We start from the raw sequence: 18544 nt of genomic DNA on the forward strand, positions 1-18544 counted from the left end.
CACTTTTTTAGAAGGTCTCATACATGAAGATATTTATACTTTCTTCTAAGTACTTTCTTTCTACATTTAAATGGAAAGCAGACTTGATCAGCTAACATAAGGTAGCCAAGTAAAATTGACCTATGTGTAAGCTGCCTGAAATGAATCCTTGATACATATTAAGGTAAAATGTAAAATATGCACTTTGAAAACAGTTGGGAACAGTCTTATAAAACACATTATGTCTGAATTTAAATCTAATAAAACTATTTTCATTTTTAAATTTCTGTTTTCAGATGACTTTTTGGTACTGCATTTAGCTGACTTGGTCCGTATGGCTTTTATGGCTGCCACAGATCACAGTGATCAACTTCGTCTTTCTGGGCTTCAAATGTTGCAAATTATTGTTCGGAAGTTTGCAGCTGTTCCAGAACCAGAGTTTCCAGGTCACGTAATCCTGGAGCAGTATCAAGCCAATGTAAGCACCATTGATAATAACTTTCAAAAGTTTAGAGTCAATTACTAAAAGAAATTTGCATTTACAGTGTGTAGGTACAGAGCTGGATTTCAGTTACTTTGTTACTGAAGTACTATTAATTTGTTTGGACTTCATTAGAAATCATCTTTTCAGTTGGTGTATAATTTTTTAGCTTCAAAATTTTTCAAGTTTCAGCATTTTTCCCTCTTGAATACAACAAAAACTGAAATTTTGGTTTTTTTGGAAAGCATTGGTTTCAAGAGTGTGAAAGTATTGCAAGAAGTATTTGGAATAACTATAAATTTAAATTCTGCTTAGAAATAAGTAGCCTTTGCACAGCAGCTATTACATTTGGAGATCTTGGCCAATAAACAAGCTAGAGAAGTGTGGATTGTACTCTGTTTCTGTTAAGTCTTGGTTTAGATTTAGAGAAAAGATGTCCTAGTAATTTAGCATTCCATACCACACTTGTGTTAAATATGACAGACAACTGTGTTAAGCCTCATATAGCTTCAGTTTCTAGCAAGCACTGAATAGGTCAGATCACTTTCTCTCATAGAATTGGAGAGACACTGAAGACATCCTGACCTACTTTGATCTTGTTTTTGCCATTATAATTCTTTTTTTTGGCACTCCTTTGTGGGAAGGAAGTTCCTTGGTCTAGTCTAAAGCTGTCAAGGGAAAATAATAAACCATCTGTCCTTGCTGTCCATAACCATCCAGCAGGTCACAAGTAAAGCTAATAATTTTCCTTTTAAGCTTCTGTACCTTTAATGCGTTTCTGCTAATACTGTGCACAGATCTCATTAGCTGTTTAAGAGATAAGTTTAAGGGATGTGAAACTGTTAATCAAGTCTACATTGTCAGATTTTTTTTCCTAAAAACATCATAATAATCCAGAAAAAGATGGATATAAATCTTCTGGACTTAAGCAATGACTTCCTAACATCTTGTTCTGAAGTTCCATAAATGAAGTCTCAACTTTAGAGGCTCTTAAGACATTGTCATTAATTACCATTAAAAACAAATTCTTTCACTTCTTTCACAAACATTTATTGTAGTCCTTGCTCTTTGGGATGCAAGTGTAGTATGTCAAACTTAAATATGAATTTTCAAACACATGCTAAAGCAGCTGGGGAATCTTTTATTAGACTTTAGTGAAATAGTTTTCAACAGTGAGAGTGGGTAAAACCTCTGCAGCCCTGTAACTTTGTGCTTGTGCATTCTTTATTAGGTAAATGGGGTTTGTGCTCTCCCCACACTTTTTCACTTTCCAAAGTTGACCAGCTTCAGTTAGTTGTTTTCTTAAATCTGTATTTTTTTCTGAGTAAGGAAATGTCACTAGCTAAGTGTCTTGCAAAGTCTTTCATGTTCAGAACATTGCTTTTTTTGGTGGGCTCCTCATCAAGTCAGTCATTCAGGAAGGAAGACATTACTGTTTCTGGTTTAGACTGCACAAGAAAATAAGAGTCAGCCATGAAGACCCCCTCAAAGAGAACGATTGTCTTCAGTGTAGGCAAAACAATAAAAATATGACTGAAACTGTTTCTCTGCTCTTTAACCTCACTGAAACAATCTGTGAAAATAGGACAAAGGAGCTATACTTTATAAAGGAAAATTGTAACAAAGTCTGATTATGAAAAGTAAGTATTTAGTCAATCATTCACTATGTATTAAATGTTGTATAACTTCTGTTTAGGTTGGAGCAGCACTTAGGCCTGCCTTTGCTCCTGAAACTCCTCCTGATGTCACAGCAAAAGCTTGTCAGGCAAGTGTTGAAAGTCAGAAGTCTCTTAGGTAATAGACCCTCTGAACTTTTTTTTTTGCTTGATAAGCAACACAAGAAAAAGGAAATAAATCCTCTAACTTTAAATCCTCCATTCACAAAAAATAATGTCACTTATGTTACCTCTATATTGTGACAACTCAAAGATTATTGTCACTTTAAAGTCTTTTGAGAAACTTTGTTGCAGTTGATATTTTTGCCATTTTTTGTGACACCCCACAATGCTTTGGTTTTCACTAGTAAAGTATACTAAACTGGGATGTCATTCAACATTTGTTATTGTCTGAGAGTAACTCTGTCTTGGTAGAAATTAAATCTGGCTTTCATAATTTTACAGGTGGAAAAAAGACTATGCAGTGGTGGTATTTTCTTGTTCCTCATTGTTTCTGTTTCACAACACTAGGTGTGCAGTGCCTGGATAGCAAGTGGTGTCGTAAGTGATCTCAATGACCTCCGAAGGGTTCACCAGTTGCTTGTGTCCTCTTTGCTCAAAGTGCAGGCTGGAAAAGAAGCACAAAATGAACAATATAATGAAAGCACCTCAACTATGGAAGTACTGGCTGTCCTTAAGGCTTGGGCAGAGGTTAGTATAACAGCTCTGCAACGTTAGTTTTGTATTGGGTAGGTGAGTTAGAACCTTTTGGACAGAAGTTTCAGGAATTTCTGACATGCTTCTTTAAATAGAAGGTGCTGATACTTTGCTGTGTTACCTCTGAAAGTACGTGAACTTTGTAAACCTGACAAAAGCACTGCTCATTAAACAGGTTTTATTATAATATAATAAGAATAATATTACAAGAATAATGTATCATACTTAAAAATATTAATTCCTTAATATATTTGAGTAGTTCAATATTGATTTGAAATTGTATGTTACAAATGGTTGATGGTATGTATGGTGATGGTCCACTCAATGTACTATTTTAAATAGGTATAATTTTTCTCATTGCCTATTGACATTTCATATCTTGGAAATATATCTTTTGGATTAATATTGTCAGTTCAGTACTGCTTTAGTTTAAATAAAGCCACCTCATGTGAATGCTTGTTTTAATATGTGTAAATGCAAGGTTAAATATTTAAAAGTCAAAAATGTGAACCATGTACACCACCTCCAAAAGATGTGTGTTAGAATGTAGTGATAATGGCCTTGGATGCTGATGGTTGATAACCAGCTAAAGATGAACATGTCATGAAGGTGGATGATATTTCGGTGTACAACCAGGAAGATACTTTGGAGGAGAAAGCAGGCAATAGGTAGTTTTTATGTAAACATTTGTAGAAAAATATACCAATGTTTCATGTGCATATTTGAGAACAGATATTGACAAAATAGCAAAGCCCTTGGAGACAAGCTAGCAGGTGGGAATAAAAATCTTGAAAACATGCTTTCACTGAGAGATTTAAATAGATTGGTCTATTTAATCTATTCAGGAAAAGATAAAGTACCGTGATAAATTTAAAATCTTTACATGAAGAAAAGGTTTTTAATAGCATGTAACAACCTTTCACTGGTCAGAAGCCAGGACAGAATTCAGACGAGATGTGAGACTCAGCTGTCAGAAGTGAAGATCTGTAGATTGTTCTAGCCTATTATTAAGATCACTAGAATTCTTCAAAGGAAACTCTGTAGAGTTTCCTATAAGCTTTTGTGAGCTGTAATTTGCAAATATTTCACTTAAGCCCTAGGCAGTTCCTTCTTCCTTAGAATGTTACCTATTTCTTTTTTACAGAAATTGGAGGAATTACCCCATCCTATTGCTGCAGGGAGGTGTGAGACAAGGGCTTGGTGTGTGTTTAGTTGCTTCTCTGGGACAACCCACTACAGCAAGCAAACATTAAAAAGATGCAGAAATCAAAATTGCAGGGAACTAGTATTCAACAAAGCTGACTTGAGATTCATTGAATCTAAATGTGTCCTTTATAGTTGAGAAGAGCTTCCCTCCAGGGGCATTTTGGAGACACTACAGAGAGTTGTTTGTCTGAAACTTTTTCAATTCTATCTTTTTGATAACCAGAGAGGTATCTAGGAAAATTACACTGAAATTAATCTATAGATGGTAACACCCAAAGTTTGCCCAGTATGCAAGATTGTACTCTTCATTCTGTACTGCTAACATGAAGCAACACATAATTTTGAGAAGTGCCATGTAGCATTTCAGTTTAAAAAATATTTAGGAAGGGGTTAACTGTTGTTTCTGAATCATTATTATAGGTATATTATTTGATAGTTCTTCAGTGTTGTAGCTGTAACAGGGTTTGATAGTTGGAAGCAAAAACTGGACAAATAATATATTACTTTTTAAGAGCGGGGTACTTAATTGCAGGTAGGAATTCTAGTAGTTTTCCCCTTTTGGGGGATTCTTGCAACATAATTAGCTGGGGAAAGGATTCAGAACATTTAGAGAAAAAGGGCTTATTCAGTCATGCTTACTGGAGTTGAAGCAGAAATAGATTCCAGGAAATCTCGTGCCTGTTCAACAGGCAGTCATGCTAGTGATTGCAGTAGTTTTCCAAGTATTAATATTTGTAACTCTCTATCCAAATATATCAACAGGTTTACATAGTTGCAATTGAAAAGCAGAAAAATCAAAGTGATACACATAAGCACAGTTTAAAAATTGTAAACTCCTCTGAAGAAAGCTACAGAGATGTAACATTTTCGGCCAGTGGTCTTCTGGACTTGGTACAGGCTGATCTTGGAACACTGAGCAAGCTCTGGCTTGCTGCACTTCAGGATTTTGCTCTCTTAACTTTGCCTCCAGAATATGCATCACAACTACCTGCTGAAGGTAAAAAGGCAAATTAGTTATGTTTTTCTAAGTCCCTTGTAAGCAAACTGGCTTGTGTTAAGATCATAGTAAGATTAAATGGTATGGAGAATAAGCCTACTTATGGACCTATTTAAAGATCAGTACTGTTTTTGAGAACAGAGGTTTCATGGATGTGAAGAGTGGTATTCTTATTTGTTGGCTCTTTTTATGTTGGAAAGAAGAAATAGGTAATCTATTGCATTCTGTCCAAATAAATCTAAATGAAGTGCCCTTATTGGCCTGAATTTTAATAGCAAACATTAAAAAAAAATCACACATAGAACACAATCCCATTTTAAGAATGAGAAAATATAGTAGCTGAAAATAAATTACACCTTTAAAACTAATTTCTTTTCTTGTAGGTGGTACATTTTATACAGCAGAGACAATTGAAAATGCCAGACCTCATTACTACAGCTCCTGGGCATTGATACTTTATGCTACAGCTTTATGGCTCACTAGCACAGGTTTCATTGTTGTTGATCCAGATGAAGGAGTTACAAATCTCTCCAGACCTGTTACCCCAACTACCATGTGTCAAGATTCTTCTACCAGACCCTTGGTGAAATCTCCTGAGGATGTGAATACCGACAGATTTCATCTTATCTTGGGTTAGTGAGTGAGTGCATAGTCTGCCTAGATGCTGTAACTCAAAATGTAGATAAAACTGTTAGAAAATAAATTTTTAGTTATTCAAATTTAACTGCATCATTCAGTATTGCATCTTTTGGAAAAACATGCATTCAGAAACATTTTAAGTCCTAGTGAGAAAATTGTAAGGCATTTCCTCAAATGTGGTACAAAAAACACTGTGAGCTAAACAAGCCCTAAACAAATGCTTATTGCTCTGCTCATAAACATGCAAGTTCAAGGGTGGATTTACAGTGTTTGTACCAGTACAGTTAGAGAGTGTATGGGTTGGTTTCACTGAAGGACAGTTTTACATCACACAATAGTTTATATGTTGGAAGCGACTTGTGGAGATCATTTTGTCCACCCCCTGCTCAAGCAGGGTGACATAAAGCCAACTGCCCAGGACCATGTCTGAACAGCTTTTGAATATCTGTGTGGATGGAGAATCAACCTCTCTGGGCAGCCTGTCCCTGTGGTCAGTCACCCACACAGTAAAGAAATGTTTCCTTACATTCATATAAAGCTCTGTTAAGCCTCCACTACTGCAGGAGCTAACCAGGTAGTTGAATTCACTTCCAGTTCTCTAAGTTTACACAATTAGGCATTTCTGGTTATATTTTTTTCTTGGCCTCTCTTTTGTATCTTTCTTTTGTAATCCCTTTTTGGAATGAGTCTGTATGACTTTGTTGCATATGTCTTCCTTTGAATCCCAGTCTTTCTGCAGAGAACCAGCTCTCCTTTGAACTCCATTGCTCTCTCAGTTAGAAGTGGGACCTCTGATACAAAAGCTGCTTCCTCTACTGCTTAGTACATCAAATTTCCTGTACTTGACTGTGGGCATATGGCTTGTTTATTCTGCTTTTGAATAAAATAGCATTTTAATTTTCATTCCCTACCAAGAAACTGAAAATTTAAAACTGCTTTTCTGTTGCACAGCTGTTATTTAGTGGACATTGATTGGTTTCACAAGTCATCACACATTTTGGAATTACAGCTGTACAGCTGGGATGAGAATATAGATTGCAGTTTATATGAAGGTTATCTCCAATATTTTGAGGAGTTATGAATTGTTCTGTCTGTTCATTAGACCTCATGTTTTATTCACAAATTGCTGGGGTTTTATTTATGTTAGTAGCCAATTATAATTGGGTCTCATACTGTCTAGAAGGTGAAGTTTCTTTCACAGTTTTGATGGATATACAGGTCTTGCCCTAAGATGGTAGCAGTAGGAGATGACTTCATTTAAAATGCTACTTCAATAGTTGCTCGGCCTTCTGTGAGGTTACTTAGTAGTGGAAAAAATCAGTTCTTAAAATTTCAAGTACACATGGGGGTTTTTTTCTGATGCTTACAGGAATTAGTGTGGAGTTCCTGTGCTCTCCTGGATCAGATGCAGCAATGGAGAACATTATTGCCTGCTTACATGCCCTGCAGGCACTCTTCGATGTTCCGTGGCCAAGGTCCAAAATAGGTGGTGATCAGGTAATGCATAATGACCAAATGCCCCTCAGAATTAAGGCATAGTTTTAGTCTGAACAGTGCCTCTACAGTGTCTTGTATTTCCAGGAATCTTCAACATATAAGTAGTAGGTAAATTATATGCTTCACCCAAATCCAAAGCTGTAGAGGGAGGAGATAAAAAAAGAATACAATGTGGAACCTGTAAGGTGAGGGGCAGAGAATTTGAGGACATTTCATCAGGAAGGAGTAATAAGATTAATAGGATGAGAGCCAGGTAAAGACCAAATTCCAGAAAAGAGAGTTCTCTTTCTCTCTCTCTATCAAGGCATAGTTGAATTAATTCTGTTGTAAAAATCAAAGTCGTTAAAAGAAGACTGGACAAAAGCAGTGATACTAAAAGAAGAAAAAAGGCAAAACCAAAAAAAACACCACACACCACAACAGTGATCCTAAAAAGAAGTAGTAAACTGAAATTTCTTTTTTTTTTTCCTTTAAATTAAGGTTTATACCATCCTGTATGCCATGCAATTATCTGACCCAGTGAAAGTGGTTGAGCCTGTGGACATGGCTAAGTTCTGCTGATTGTTGATGCTCTGTCCAAGGAAATGCATAAAGTGTAGGAGGCATACAATGTAGTGTCCCCACCTTCAAGAGTTAAGAAGCCAGAAGATAAAGATTGCTTTGGCTTTTCCAGTTGTTTTAAGTTCCCTATATCTTAAATAACTGTGATAGCTATTTTGTTGGGAGAATTGATAGGGACTGCTGTTACTGGGAGCTAGGAGCTGGATGGTGAAGAAAATGCCAACTCCTGTGATTGTGTCAATTACATTGTGTTCCTTAGTGAGAGATAAATCAGAGTAATACTGTTGGCTTTAACAAGTATTAACATGTTCCAAAAACTCCTGCATTAAAATTAAAATATGTTAGATGTTTTTCTTACTGTAGGAGTTGGGTGTAGAGCTGCTGAATGTTTTGCATCGACTGATACTGACCAGAGAGTCACCTGATATTCAGCTTGCTGCCCTTGAAGTGGTTCGCTTGATTCTCTTTGCAGCTCAAGAACATGTGAAGGAAAAGCGGAGAAGTGCAGAAGGTACAGTACTGTGTGAGATGTTTGAATAGCTGTGATCAGGGTTAAAGCAATTCTTTCTTGGAAAACTGGTTTCTGAGATGTGTCTTAATTGAAGTCTTTCACAGTTGGATTCTAATTCTAGTTTACTTAAGGCAGTCCAGGTTCCTAAAATAAGAAAATCAGGTGGTATGATAGATAGCAGGTGGTTTAGGTGTTGAACAGAGGGCAGAAAGTGAGGAGAAAAACTGCAGAAACTGCAGCTGGTCAGGGAGGGAGGAGTCCTAGTGAAAAGCTGGGGTCAGCTAAAACTGAGGGATGGACAGACTTGGCACACACAGCTGTTACAAGCCAGGTTCCAATAGTTACTCTGGTTGTAACTTCCTCACATTCATTTTCTAAAAGGAAAAAACTGGGAGTAGACTCAAAGTGCTTGTATCAGGTGACATCATATTGGCTTGGTGCCTCAGGATTTTGTATGTCAAAGTCTATTGTGCAGCCTTTTGTCTTTTGGCAATCACTGCATAGTTTGCTTATTCAGAAGGATGGGTGTTTGCTAGTAGAATTTTGAATATCCATGCACATATATATGTGTCAAGATTATAATTTGGTACTGGAACAGTTTTAAGAAGTAAACTTTTTGGAAACAAGTCACAGCCTGCAGACTTCTGCCATATTTCTTGTTTTTCTTTCAGTTGATGATGGTGCTGCAGAAAAGGAAACATTACCAGAATTTGGAGAGGGCAAAGACACAGGGGGACTGGTGCCTGGGAAATCATTAGTCTTCGCAACACTGGAGCTGTGTGTTTGTATTCTTGTCAGACAGCTTCCCCAGCTCAACCCTAAATTGACTGGTAGTCCTGCAGTTCCACCTGGAAAACATCTGTTGCTGTCAGAAGATGGAAGTAGACTTGTAGCAGCAGCATTAGTTATTCTCTCTGATGTTCCTGCAATCTGTTCTCCTGAAGGTATGCTATTTCATCACAAGAAAAGATAAATGAAAGACTATTAGGCCCTTCTGTCCCTTTGTTATTACCTGATTTTCTTAGCTGGCTAAGTCTGGCAGCAGGTTTTGTTGATTTGCTTGTGACAGCTTCCTTTTCTAATTATTTTTTGACTGTCAAATTGCAAAACAAGTTACAAAACTAAAGCAATTAAATTAGTAGTTTCTCATTTTCTCCCACCCTATAGCAGTGCAATTAATAGATTCATTTTCTACAGGGAAGTATACAACAGCTACATGATTATATGCTACTTGAATTGTCTTTTCTGGAATTTATAATGCAGAAATAAATTAAATTTTAAATGATGCTGTTAGCTTTCCATCATTTGAACATTAACAAACGACTGTGAGCAGTTATGGTTGAATTCTCAGATTAGTTGACTTTTACCCATGATTCATTTTGGAGTCACTCCCAACTTTAGGATGGTTCCCCGCCACCAAGCTTCAATATCATATTCATACATATATATATATATATATATATATATATATATATATATATACACATATATATATACATATATACATATATATATATAAATAATCTTTCAGTACTGTTACAGCCACACATACAAACCATTTCTGCCCTACTCCTCTGTTGTTCCCACCTTAAGTATTGTTGTTACACCTTACACACCTCTCTGGCATTTACCACCCCTGAAAATTCCTTCTTTTTTAAAAAAATTGTTCTCTGTTAAATGACTCTTCTATGGAGAATATGATGTTCCAAATGGAATAAATGGAGTGTAACCCTTGCAGTCTTGTAATGTGATGATATGCTTTTCTCATTTCCATCTACAGCCCGTTATTTATCAGTTTAAAGTGAAAGGAAATAAACATAACATCACCTAGATCTGAGGACAACTATCTTGTATGAAAAATAATCTGTGATTTTTTCTCACTGTAGTTACTTTTGTCTTTAGCTGTCCATGTTATTCCACAAACACCTTGCAGGATCAGACCACAGGGAACGTTTGCAATAGAGAAGTTAAGTATTTTGTTCAGGTAAATAAAAAGAGGAGCTTAGGCTTGCTTATAAGTCAGTTGAATAAAGAAGCAGCTCCAAAAGTTGGCTCATAATCAAAGAGATGAGAATTCCTCTGTGGAATTGCGTAATTTTTTCCCCTTTAGTAGGTAACTGAAGTTACAGTCCTGTGACTGCCATGTCTCTTACTTCAGGCACCTGTCATATGTTTGCATAAAAAAATTTGCAAGTAAATTATGTTCGTGACCTACATTTCCTACTGAATTCCAGCAGTAAATTTTCAAAGACTGGCTGTTCAAAAATAGATGTCCTCAGCTTCAGAAAATACTTATGCATAGCCAGAGACTCTCGCTATTCAACAGGTCTCTCATGAACATTAGTATATTAAAATCTTAGAAACATAAGCATTTTGCTGTTTAGGGAATGAGATAAGCATATTAAGCCATATGCTTAACTCTGTCCTTTGCTGAGTCATAGCTTAGGACAGGAGCAACACATAAGTATGCAGATTTCTAGGTTACTTCCAATATATGCAGAATTCTGTATTACTATTAGATTCAAAGACATAAAAATAAGTGAAACTGCTATGCCAAATTATTCCTGTGAATTTTAAAACATTTTTGTGGTCTCTTATTACGACTAGTAAACTATCAGATTCTCAGACAAGAAAATCTCTTTATTGGCCTATGGAACAATCTGCCTCTCTCCTTAGGTCTTCTCTTTTCCAAGATGTTTTTGGAGGCTTCTATTCAAATTCTAGGGGGTTTTATACGTATATTTGTTCTGAAGTCCTTATTACTCTTACTAAATTCTTGACTTCAGTGATTTCCTGGAGCAATGGCATCCTTAGCTAATCACATATCATGTGATAGAAGTGTTTCCTCTTGCCAGTTTTGAAATTGCCCCGTTAATTTCCTTCACTGTATTGTCTTCACATGCAAAATATACTTAGATGCTTGTACTTTGTTTTCTACTCTTCTTTCTATACTGTAGTATATACAAAGAATTTACTATGTACCAGTATGTATACTAGTATATACTGTATACTCTGCTATACTTTGTATACTTCCACGGCTTCTCTTCCCTGAGAACCACCTCCTCTGTGGTTCTGTTCTTACTTTCCTCTGAATATGACATAATTCCACACTTCACATAATAAAACCATCAAGGAAAAGATATACAATGCTTATTTTAAAATGCTTATTTTAAAGGGGAAGAGGTTTAAGTTCACTTAAGCAGTCTGACTCCCTGTTTGCTATAGCAGGCCACATGATATTTCAAATCTTTTCTTCAAATTACCAGTGCCTCTATTCACAGATATGCTTAAAAATTATAAATTATACATTAAAAAGAGAATCCAAGAAAACTGCCTCCATTTTTTTAATGTAAAAAGTACTTGCATTTTTTAAAATTTCTGTGAAATTAATTTGCATTGTTTTACAGGAAGTGTTTCAGTTCTTCCTACTATTTTGTACCTCATTATTGGAGTACTTAAAGAAACAGCTGTGAAATTGCAAGATGGCCAGTTACCTCTGACAGTTGCTGCATCTCTACAAGCTCTGAAAGGACTCTTGTCTTCTCCAATGGCTCGAGCAGAGAAGAGTCAGAATGCTTGGACTAATCTTCTACGTAGTGCTTTGGTCACAGTGCTTGACTGTTGGGATCAAGGTAGGCACAGATACTGGCTTTATGAGTTAAAAATGAGAAATGTTCGTGTGAAATGTTGTTTGGTTTTATTTAAATCAAATTCATGCATATCTAAAAAAAGACTTCTCTCTTAGTCACAAGAGAATTAGCTGGTTACCAAGTGCTATTGAAACTATAGTGCAGTCTTGTCCCTACAGTCCATATGAAAAGTCATCATCTATAAAAGTATAAATGTGGGTGTCATGATTTAAGCCCAGCTGGAAATTGGGCACCACACAGCCACTCGCTGAACCCCCACTCCCTCTTCCCCCCACCCTAGGGGAGTGGGGAGAAGAATCCAAGTAAAACTTGTATGTTGAGGTAAGAACAGTGTAATAATTGAAACTAAGGAAAATAAAGTAATAATGGTAAATTGTAATAATAATGATAACAAAAAGAGAAAAACAAGTGATGCACTGTTCAGTTGCTTACCAGTTTCTGACCAATGCCAAACCCCCCTTCCTGAACCCAGATCATCTGCCCTTCCAAGTAACTCCCCCCAGTTTATTTACTGGGCATGATGCTGTATGGTGTGGAGTACCCCTTTGGTCAGTTCAAGACACCCATCCCAGCTATGCTCCCTCCCAGTTTCATTTGCTTGTCTTCTCACTGGTACAGCATGAGACTAGGGGAGAAGTCCTTGACTTAGGATAAACAACTCAGCTTAGCAAAAACCAAAACATCAGTGTATTATCAACACCATTGTCATTCTGAATCCAAAACACAGCAACAGCTACTGAGAAGAAATTAGCTGTACCCCAGCTGAAACCAGGACAGTGGGTTTGCAGGCTTACTCCTGTGTTATTTAGTGCCACAGTATAATTCCATGGATGAAGGCATAAACAGGAGCTATGGCTTCAGTGTACAGCAGGGCATAAAAGCCAGCTGTTCACTGAGTGCAGGTTCTCCACTAAGAGCTAGTGTCTCTAGTGGACCAAAGGGTATTAAAACAGTAGTGCAAAAAAAGAATTTTTTGTCTTGAATCAGTTTGCTGTGTGCTGCTGCTTCAACTTCCTGAGTTCATAGTATTTTCATTGTTCCTTATGTTAATCTCTTACATTGTAATTTGTTGTTGGGACTTCTCTTTACAAAATTGTTTAAAACGTACAGCAGAAGAATATATATTCTAAATGCAAATTTTATATTATTCTCAAATAGATTGCACTCTAATATGTCATACCATCTCTTCAAAGATATTTATTGTACTTTATGCAAAGAAACAATGGAATAGAAGTATGTTATAATTTCTAAATATGCTAATTATGTTATAATTTCTAAATATTCTAATTATAATTTCTAAATATCACCCCTGCATTCCCATTTTGTCCTTAGCTTTTGTTGCAGTAAAAGTCAATCCCACTGTATCAGAGGATGTCATGTATTTGAAAACTAAAGAAACGTAGACATTGATATTTTTATTCCACCTCTTTGTACCACTTGAACTTGTAGAATTTTTAATTCAAATCTAATAGTTTTCTTACTTTGTTGATAGTAGATGGCCTTCTCCAAGAACTCGATGAAATCAGCCTTCTAACTGCTATTACAGTATTTGTTATGTCTACCAGCCCAGAAGTTACTACTGTAGAGTGCCTTCAGAAGCGTTGTATGGAGAAGTTTAAAACAACACTTGACTCAAAAGATCCTCTTGTAAGTACTGGTGAAGTTAATAGAATGTCACTACCACACTAAATGAATATTAGCTTATTTTAGTTGTTCCTCTGTGTTGATAGAAGTTAATTCTCTCCTGACTATATCTGTTGTATTTTAAAATAAAGTTTGAACAAGTGAGCAAGAAAAGAACATGTCCAGCAGTGCATTTAATCATTGTTCTGTATGCAATTCTGTATTCCTATTTTTTACTGCATCAGACTCAGTGCTTTTTACATTGCTAAGTACACAATACAGTTGTGTGGTGTTGCAGGCACTTTTCAAATTTTATTTGTTCATTTTATCTTCAGCACACAGATAGTGTCTTTTGCACAGGAAATCCCTCAGCTGTGAGTCTTTGGGAGCTGGAGCAAGTACCACTACAAAACTGTTACTGTCCATAAACATCAGCTCCTGGCTGCTGCTGGATGCAGCTTACTGAACTAGATTCATGTTTTGTTCTGACCTAGCATAAATATTTTCATGTAGTGGCATTAGACTATAGTGCCACAATTCATATATTACTATCCTTCACCAAAAGAAATGTATCAGGGAAAAAAAGCATTTATACAAATGGGTTTTTTTTCACTTTCAAAGTTCAGCTCTGAAAATAACATCCATTAGATTTTGTATTTTTTAGAATTCTGTGTAAGCTGCTTTTCTTGTATCTCCACTATATCTATTTGTGTAGTAATAGAAAAGTAAAGTTTCATTTACTTGAGAAATAACTGTAAGACAATACTTTTTTATGTATCAGTACATTCCCAGTATTGTAAACTTTGGTTTTCACTGTTAGGAAACTGAAAATGCCAAATAGGACTGCAAGGAAATATTAGCATGCATTTGCAAATTTCATCCAAGTATTTAGGCATCAGAGCTGTTCGGGAATTATGTAGGAACTCGGCAGCTTCAGTCCTATTGACCTCCAAAGAGATGCAGCCACTGCATCATTTAAGGCATTTTAAAATGGTACCTACAGTTTGACAGGGATATTGCTTATATTTTAAGCACCACTTTTTTGGTATTGCACTTTTGCTAAGAAGAGAGTATTTTCAAAATAATACTAATCTTCAAACAAAAATGGTATTTTTTCCTTAACTCAAAAATGTCAGAAGATATAAAATTTGATGGAAAGAAACAGAATGCATGATCTGGTTTCTATTAATAATTGATTACAAGTTATAATAGTCCTGTAAAGTATTATACATGAGCAACCTACAGCCTGATGAATTTTAAAGTTGTGAAGCACATTTTTCTCTCTCCCAAAAATTTTATCTGACAAGCTGTTAGATTTAGAACACTCAGAGATGTATTTTGAACTATAATGCTTTTTAACTGCAAATTTCATTTTCCCTTTAGGTGCAGTGTAAATGCTACCAGCTTCTGCACTCCATCTTTCAGCATCCAAACAAAACTGTGTCATACCCTTATATCCATTCTTTAGTGCCATCCATTGTAGGGAAACTGCAGGAAACAGAAAAAGCAAAACCTGAAAATGCTGCTGAACTTCAAGTCATTCAGGAGGGAATAAAGGTGGTTACAGCTCTGACTGCTGCTGCTGAGGAACAGCACCGTAAGTTACTTCCATTTCTTGGACCCAAAGCATTACAAAGGCTCAAAGTTGCCATAAATAACAAACTAAAACCAAAATGACCACTAGGAATTCAGTCCTGAACACTAATTGCCAAGAAAATTGCTCACAGGAATGTTGGGTTTTTTACCCTATAGTTCAGCTAACATTTGCAGCTTTACAGTTTGAATTACATGTTAACTTAGAGAAATACTTCCAGTTAGAATTTGACACTATTTTTAAAAATTGTGTATTTAAGTTCTATTTTCCATGTTTATAGGTGCTCACTTGGTGGCCTGCTTCCTTCCCATCCTCATTTCCTTTCTTTTGGATGAAAATGCGCTGGTTTCTGCTACAATCTCGGCAAAAAATCTGCATGAGTTTGCTTTGCAAACTCTGATGCAGATTGGTCCACAGTATTCATCAGTTTTTAAAAAACTAATGGCCTCCTCTCCAACTATGAAAGCCAGGCTTGAGTCAGCTATTAAAGGCAATCAAGAAAGCATCAAAGTGAAGACTACTAAACATGCAAAAACTCCTGGGAAAAGTTCAAGCATTCAGCTGAAGACCAATTTTCTTTAAAGCCCCATATTGTCATTTTACGCACTTGGATGTCAACAGCTAAAAAGTCACTATTAAATTCTAATCAAAGGATTGTCATGAGTTGATATCATGTATTTCAGTTTGTGCTGAAGTATTACAGAAAGTTTTTAAGAGAAAGCAAGTTTCTAGGTAAAGTTCTCTTAGTGAAAGCCTTCTTAAATATCTCTAAACACTATGAGTAAATGAGAGGCCATCAAATCTGTATTTTTTTATTATTTTGGACTAAAATATCAGAAATGCACATGCCTATGTTAAAAAAAATATAGTGTACTTTACCATAGATATATTTAAGAGCATCCCACACTTAGCCATTAAGTAAAGTTTTTTTAAAAATTAATATTTGTCAAAAACTAGTTCCTATAATTGGGTTTTGGATTTAACAGGGACATAAATTTACTTACAGGTTGTAATCTATGCTAATTACTAATTTAACACACTGCATCATTCATTAAACAGATTAAATATCCTTATAAGCCTTATAACAGTTTATTGTTGATCTCAGAAACTTCAACTCCATAAAGGTAATATGGATAGCTTTAATCTTAATAACATCTTGAGCTGGCCAAGATGTACCAAATGCTGTGAAATGCAGCTGTACAGCCCCTCCCTGGGGACTGTGGCTCTTTTCAGAGGGGGACTGCCATGCATATGTAAGGATTGACAGGCTTGGTGCCTTGCTGCTTGACAGAGTCTCACTTTTCAGGCTGTGTGCTTTGGTAAGTTTGTGTTAGGGGAGCCAGGCAATAGCTTACATATCCTGTCCAGGACTGGACAGCAATCTTAACATACTGTGCCTCAATTCAGACCTCTGCTCTAAGTGGATGGATGTTCCCTGATCTTTGAATGATCACTGATCTGTACATGTAACCTGATTTCTGTATCTCTGCAGTGAGAGATGGAAGTATTTGAAGTCACCTTGTCTTGTGTCTATAAATAGAGTGCAACAAGCTCATAATAAGAAGTATGTAATTAACATTTTTAGGAAGGAACATATTTTAATATAGAAAAATAACTATCAAAACTGCAATGGCTACAAAGTATTTTCTAAGTACAATGTATTGACTTCTTTCTTAATACAGTATTACCTAAACCAAACACTGTCAAACTGAGGATACTATTTCCTTCTTGAATCTAATTGCTTTAAAAGGAAGAAGAAAAAAATATTTACAGAACTGAGAAACACACTGTGACTCAGGAAGAGTGTGATGTACTGTATTTTACTAGAAGTTTTGTATGTAAATATAATTGTAAATTGTACAGAATTAACAATTTGACCAAAGTTCTAACAATTCTTTTTTCTAATTTACATAAATAAAGCTAATTTTCTTCACTTAATATTTGTCTTAGTTATTTTATCCAATAGCAGAGGAACTCAAAGGACTGGTGTATCAGAAAAAAATTGTTGCATTCTGTCTCAAGGAAACTGATAATGAATGTTTGGGTTGGTTGCATCAAGGTCTGGGACTTGACATTGCAGGTCTTCCTCTGTTATGAGTAGCACAATGAGTAAATAAGTAGGACCAGGGAGATTTTTCATGTGTAAATCCCTGGTTTGTGCCAAATGCTGAAATGTGAGAAAATGGCTGAGATGCCATCTTTCCATGGAGAACCACAAGTCCTGTGTTCCACCTCTTCATTGAAGTCAAATCTGTAGTTGCTGGCTGTTAAAAGGGACTTGTGTTAGATTTGGCAGTTACTCATCTTTATCTCATTCTTATTTTTTATCATGTTGCTTTGCCCTTCCAAGTTTACTGGTGGCTTTTTTTTCTTTTGTTTTGTTTCCCAAGGCTGCTTCTGGAAAATCATAGATTCTTAGGAAACTTAACAACATTTAGATTGAAGTCAAGTCATGTTTGTTATCAAAATGGCCAAATATATTGCTGAGGAAGTTAGTTGCTACAAAAGGTATTTATGGCTACTTTTTTGTTTTCTGTCATGTATAGCAATGTACCAACATTTTTTTAATGTCGAGAAGACAATCTGTTGAAAACCTACTTTCCTCAAAAACTTTTAAGAAGCATACTCAAATTGTAAGAGCAACAAGAAAAGCTGTTAAAAGCCAAAAATTAAAGTTTAGTGCAGCTTAGTCCTAGATTTTTTAGAATGTCCTGTTGCAGTAACTCACAACTGAGTCATTGAGAACTGCCAATGTGATTTGACATTTCTTGATCAAGTCTTGTGTCCACATGTGGAAAACTACCAGTTTCAACATATCGTTGTGTTGCAGAAGCAGAAATTATTCCAGTAAAGACAACTGCGGTTAATTCTTAATGTCAGTTGTAAATTAGGACAAATGGGTGAGTTTTATTTATCCAGATAATTAATTTATTCACACTGTAAAAATACCTGTGCCCTGAGTTCTGCTTTCTTACATACACATAAAACAATGAGTTGGATCACATGAATGATACTACTCATTTAAAATTTTATAAAAGAATCTTACAGATATTACCTTGTTTCAATTATAAAAAGATTTTGGCCTTTAGATATCAGGTGTCTTTGATGCAGTCTTACAAGGAACTGGCATAATTCTCTTTTTCCTGAAGAAATAAGTAAGACCACAGAGCAGTTTTGGTTTTAATCCCATTCTCCTTTTTAGGCATTGCTTGACATGCAAGCTCTCATGTTTAGCCAAGCAAAAAGAGCCAAACATATGTTTAGCCATAAACCAGAGCCCCACTTCAGCACTCCTCCTTCCTGTGTCCCTTGTCTCCTTTCTCATTGTTTTTTGTGCCATTTCTCTACAAGAACCAATACTTTTTTTCCAGTTAATTGTCTTTGCAATGAAACATGTGGCCTACATGCATGTTTACTTTGTATGTTTCCACTGT

General features: G+C 35.9%; 1 protein-coding gene across 8 annotated transcripts in view; it reads left to right on the plus strand.

Moving 5' to 3' along the window:
- Positions 1-17048, plus strand: part of HEATR5A (HEAT repeat containing 5A) — a 65796-nt gene extending 48748 nt beyond the window's left edge. For 6 of the 8 annotated variants that reach the window (XM_071426939.1, XM_071426937.1, XM_071426942.1 and 3 more), the window contains 12 exons: positions 276-457; positions 2157-2225; positions 2647-2826; positions 4801-5035; positions 5419-5667; positions 7044-7171; positions 8096-8243; positions 8915-9187; positions 11651-11875; positions 13386-13540; positions 14900-15113; positions 15391-17048. In XM_071426939.1, coding sequence (XP_071283040.1) covers positions 276-457; positions 2157-2225; positions 2647-2826; positions 4801-5035; positions 5419-5667; positions 7044-7171; positions 8096-8243; positions 8915-9187; positions 11651-11875; positions 13386-13540; positions 14900-15113; positions 15391-15692 — 2360 coding nt within the window. In that variant the 3' untranslated portion in view covers positions 15693-17048. The remainder of the gene's footprint in view (positions 1-275; positions 458-2156; positions 2226-2646; positions 2827-4800; positions 5036-5418; positions 5668-7043; positions 7172-8095; positions 8244-8914; positions 9188-11650; positions 11876-13385; positions 13541-14899; positions 15114-15390) is intronic. The other 2 variants (XM_071426940.1, XM_071426945.1) reach the window with 1 other exon arrangement.
- The last annotated feature ends 1496 nt before the right edge of the window (positions 17049-18544 follow it).

This window comes from Agelaius tricolor, unplaced genomic scaffold (genome assembly GCF_023055355.1).
Source record: "Agelaius tricolor isolate 1412-34295 unplaced genomic scaffold, bAgeTri1.0.p SCAF_5, whole genome shotgun sequence".
Classification (NCBI taxonomy): domain Eukaryota; kingdom Metazoa; phylum Chordata; class Aves; order Passeriformes; family Icteridae; genus Agelaius; species Agelaius tricolor.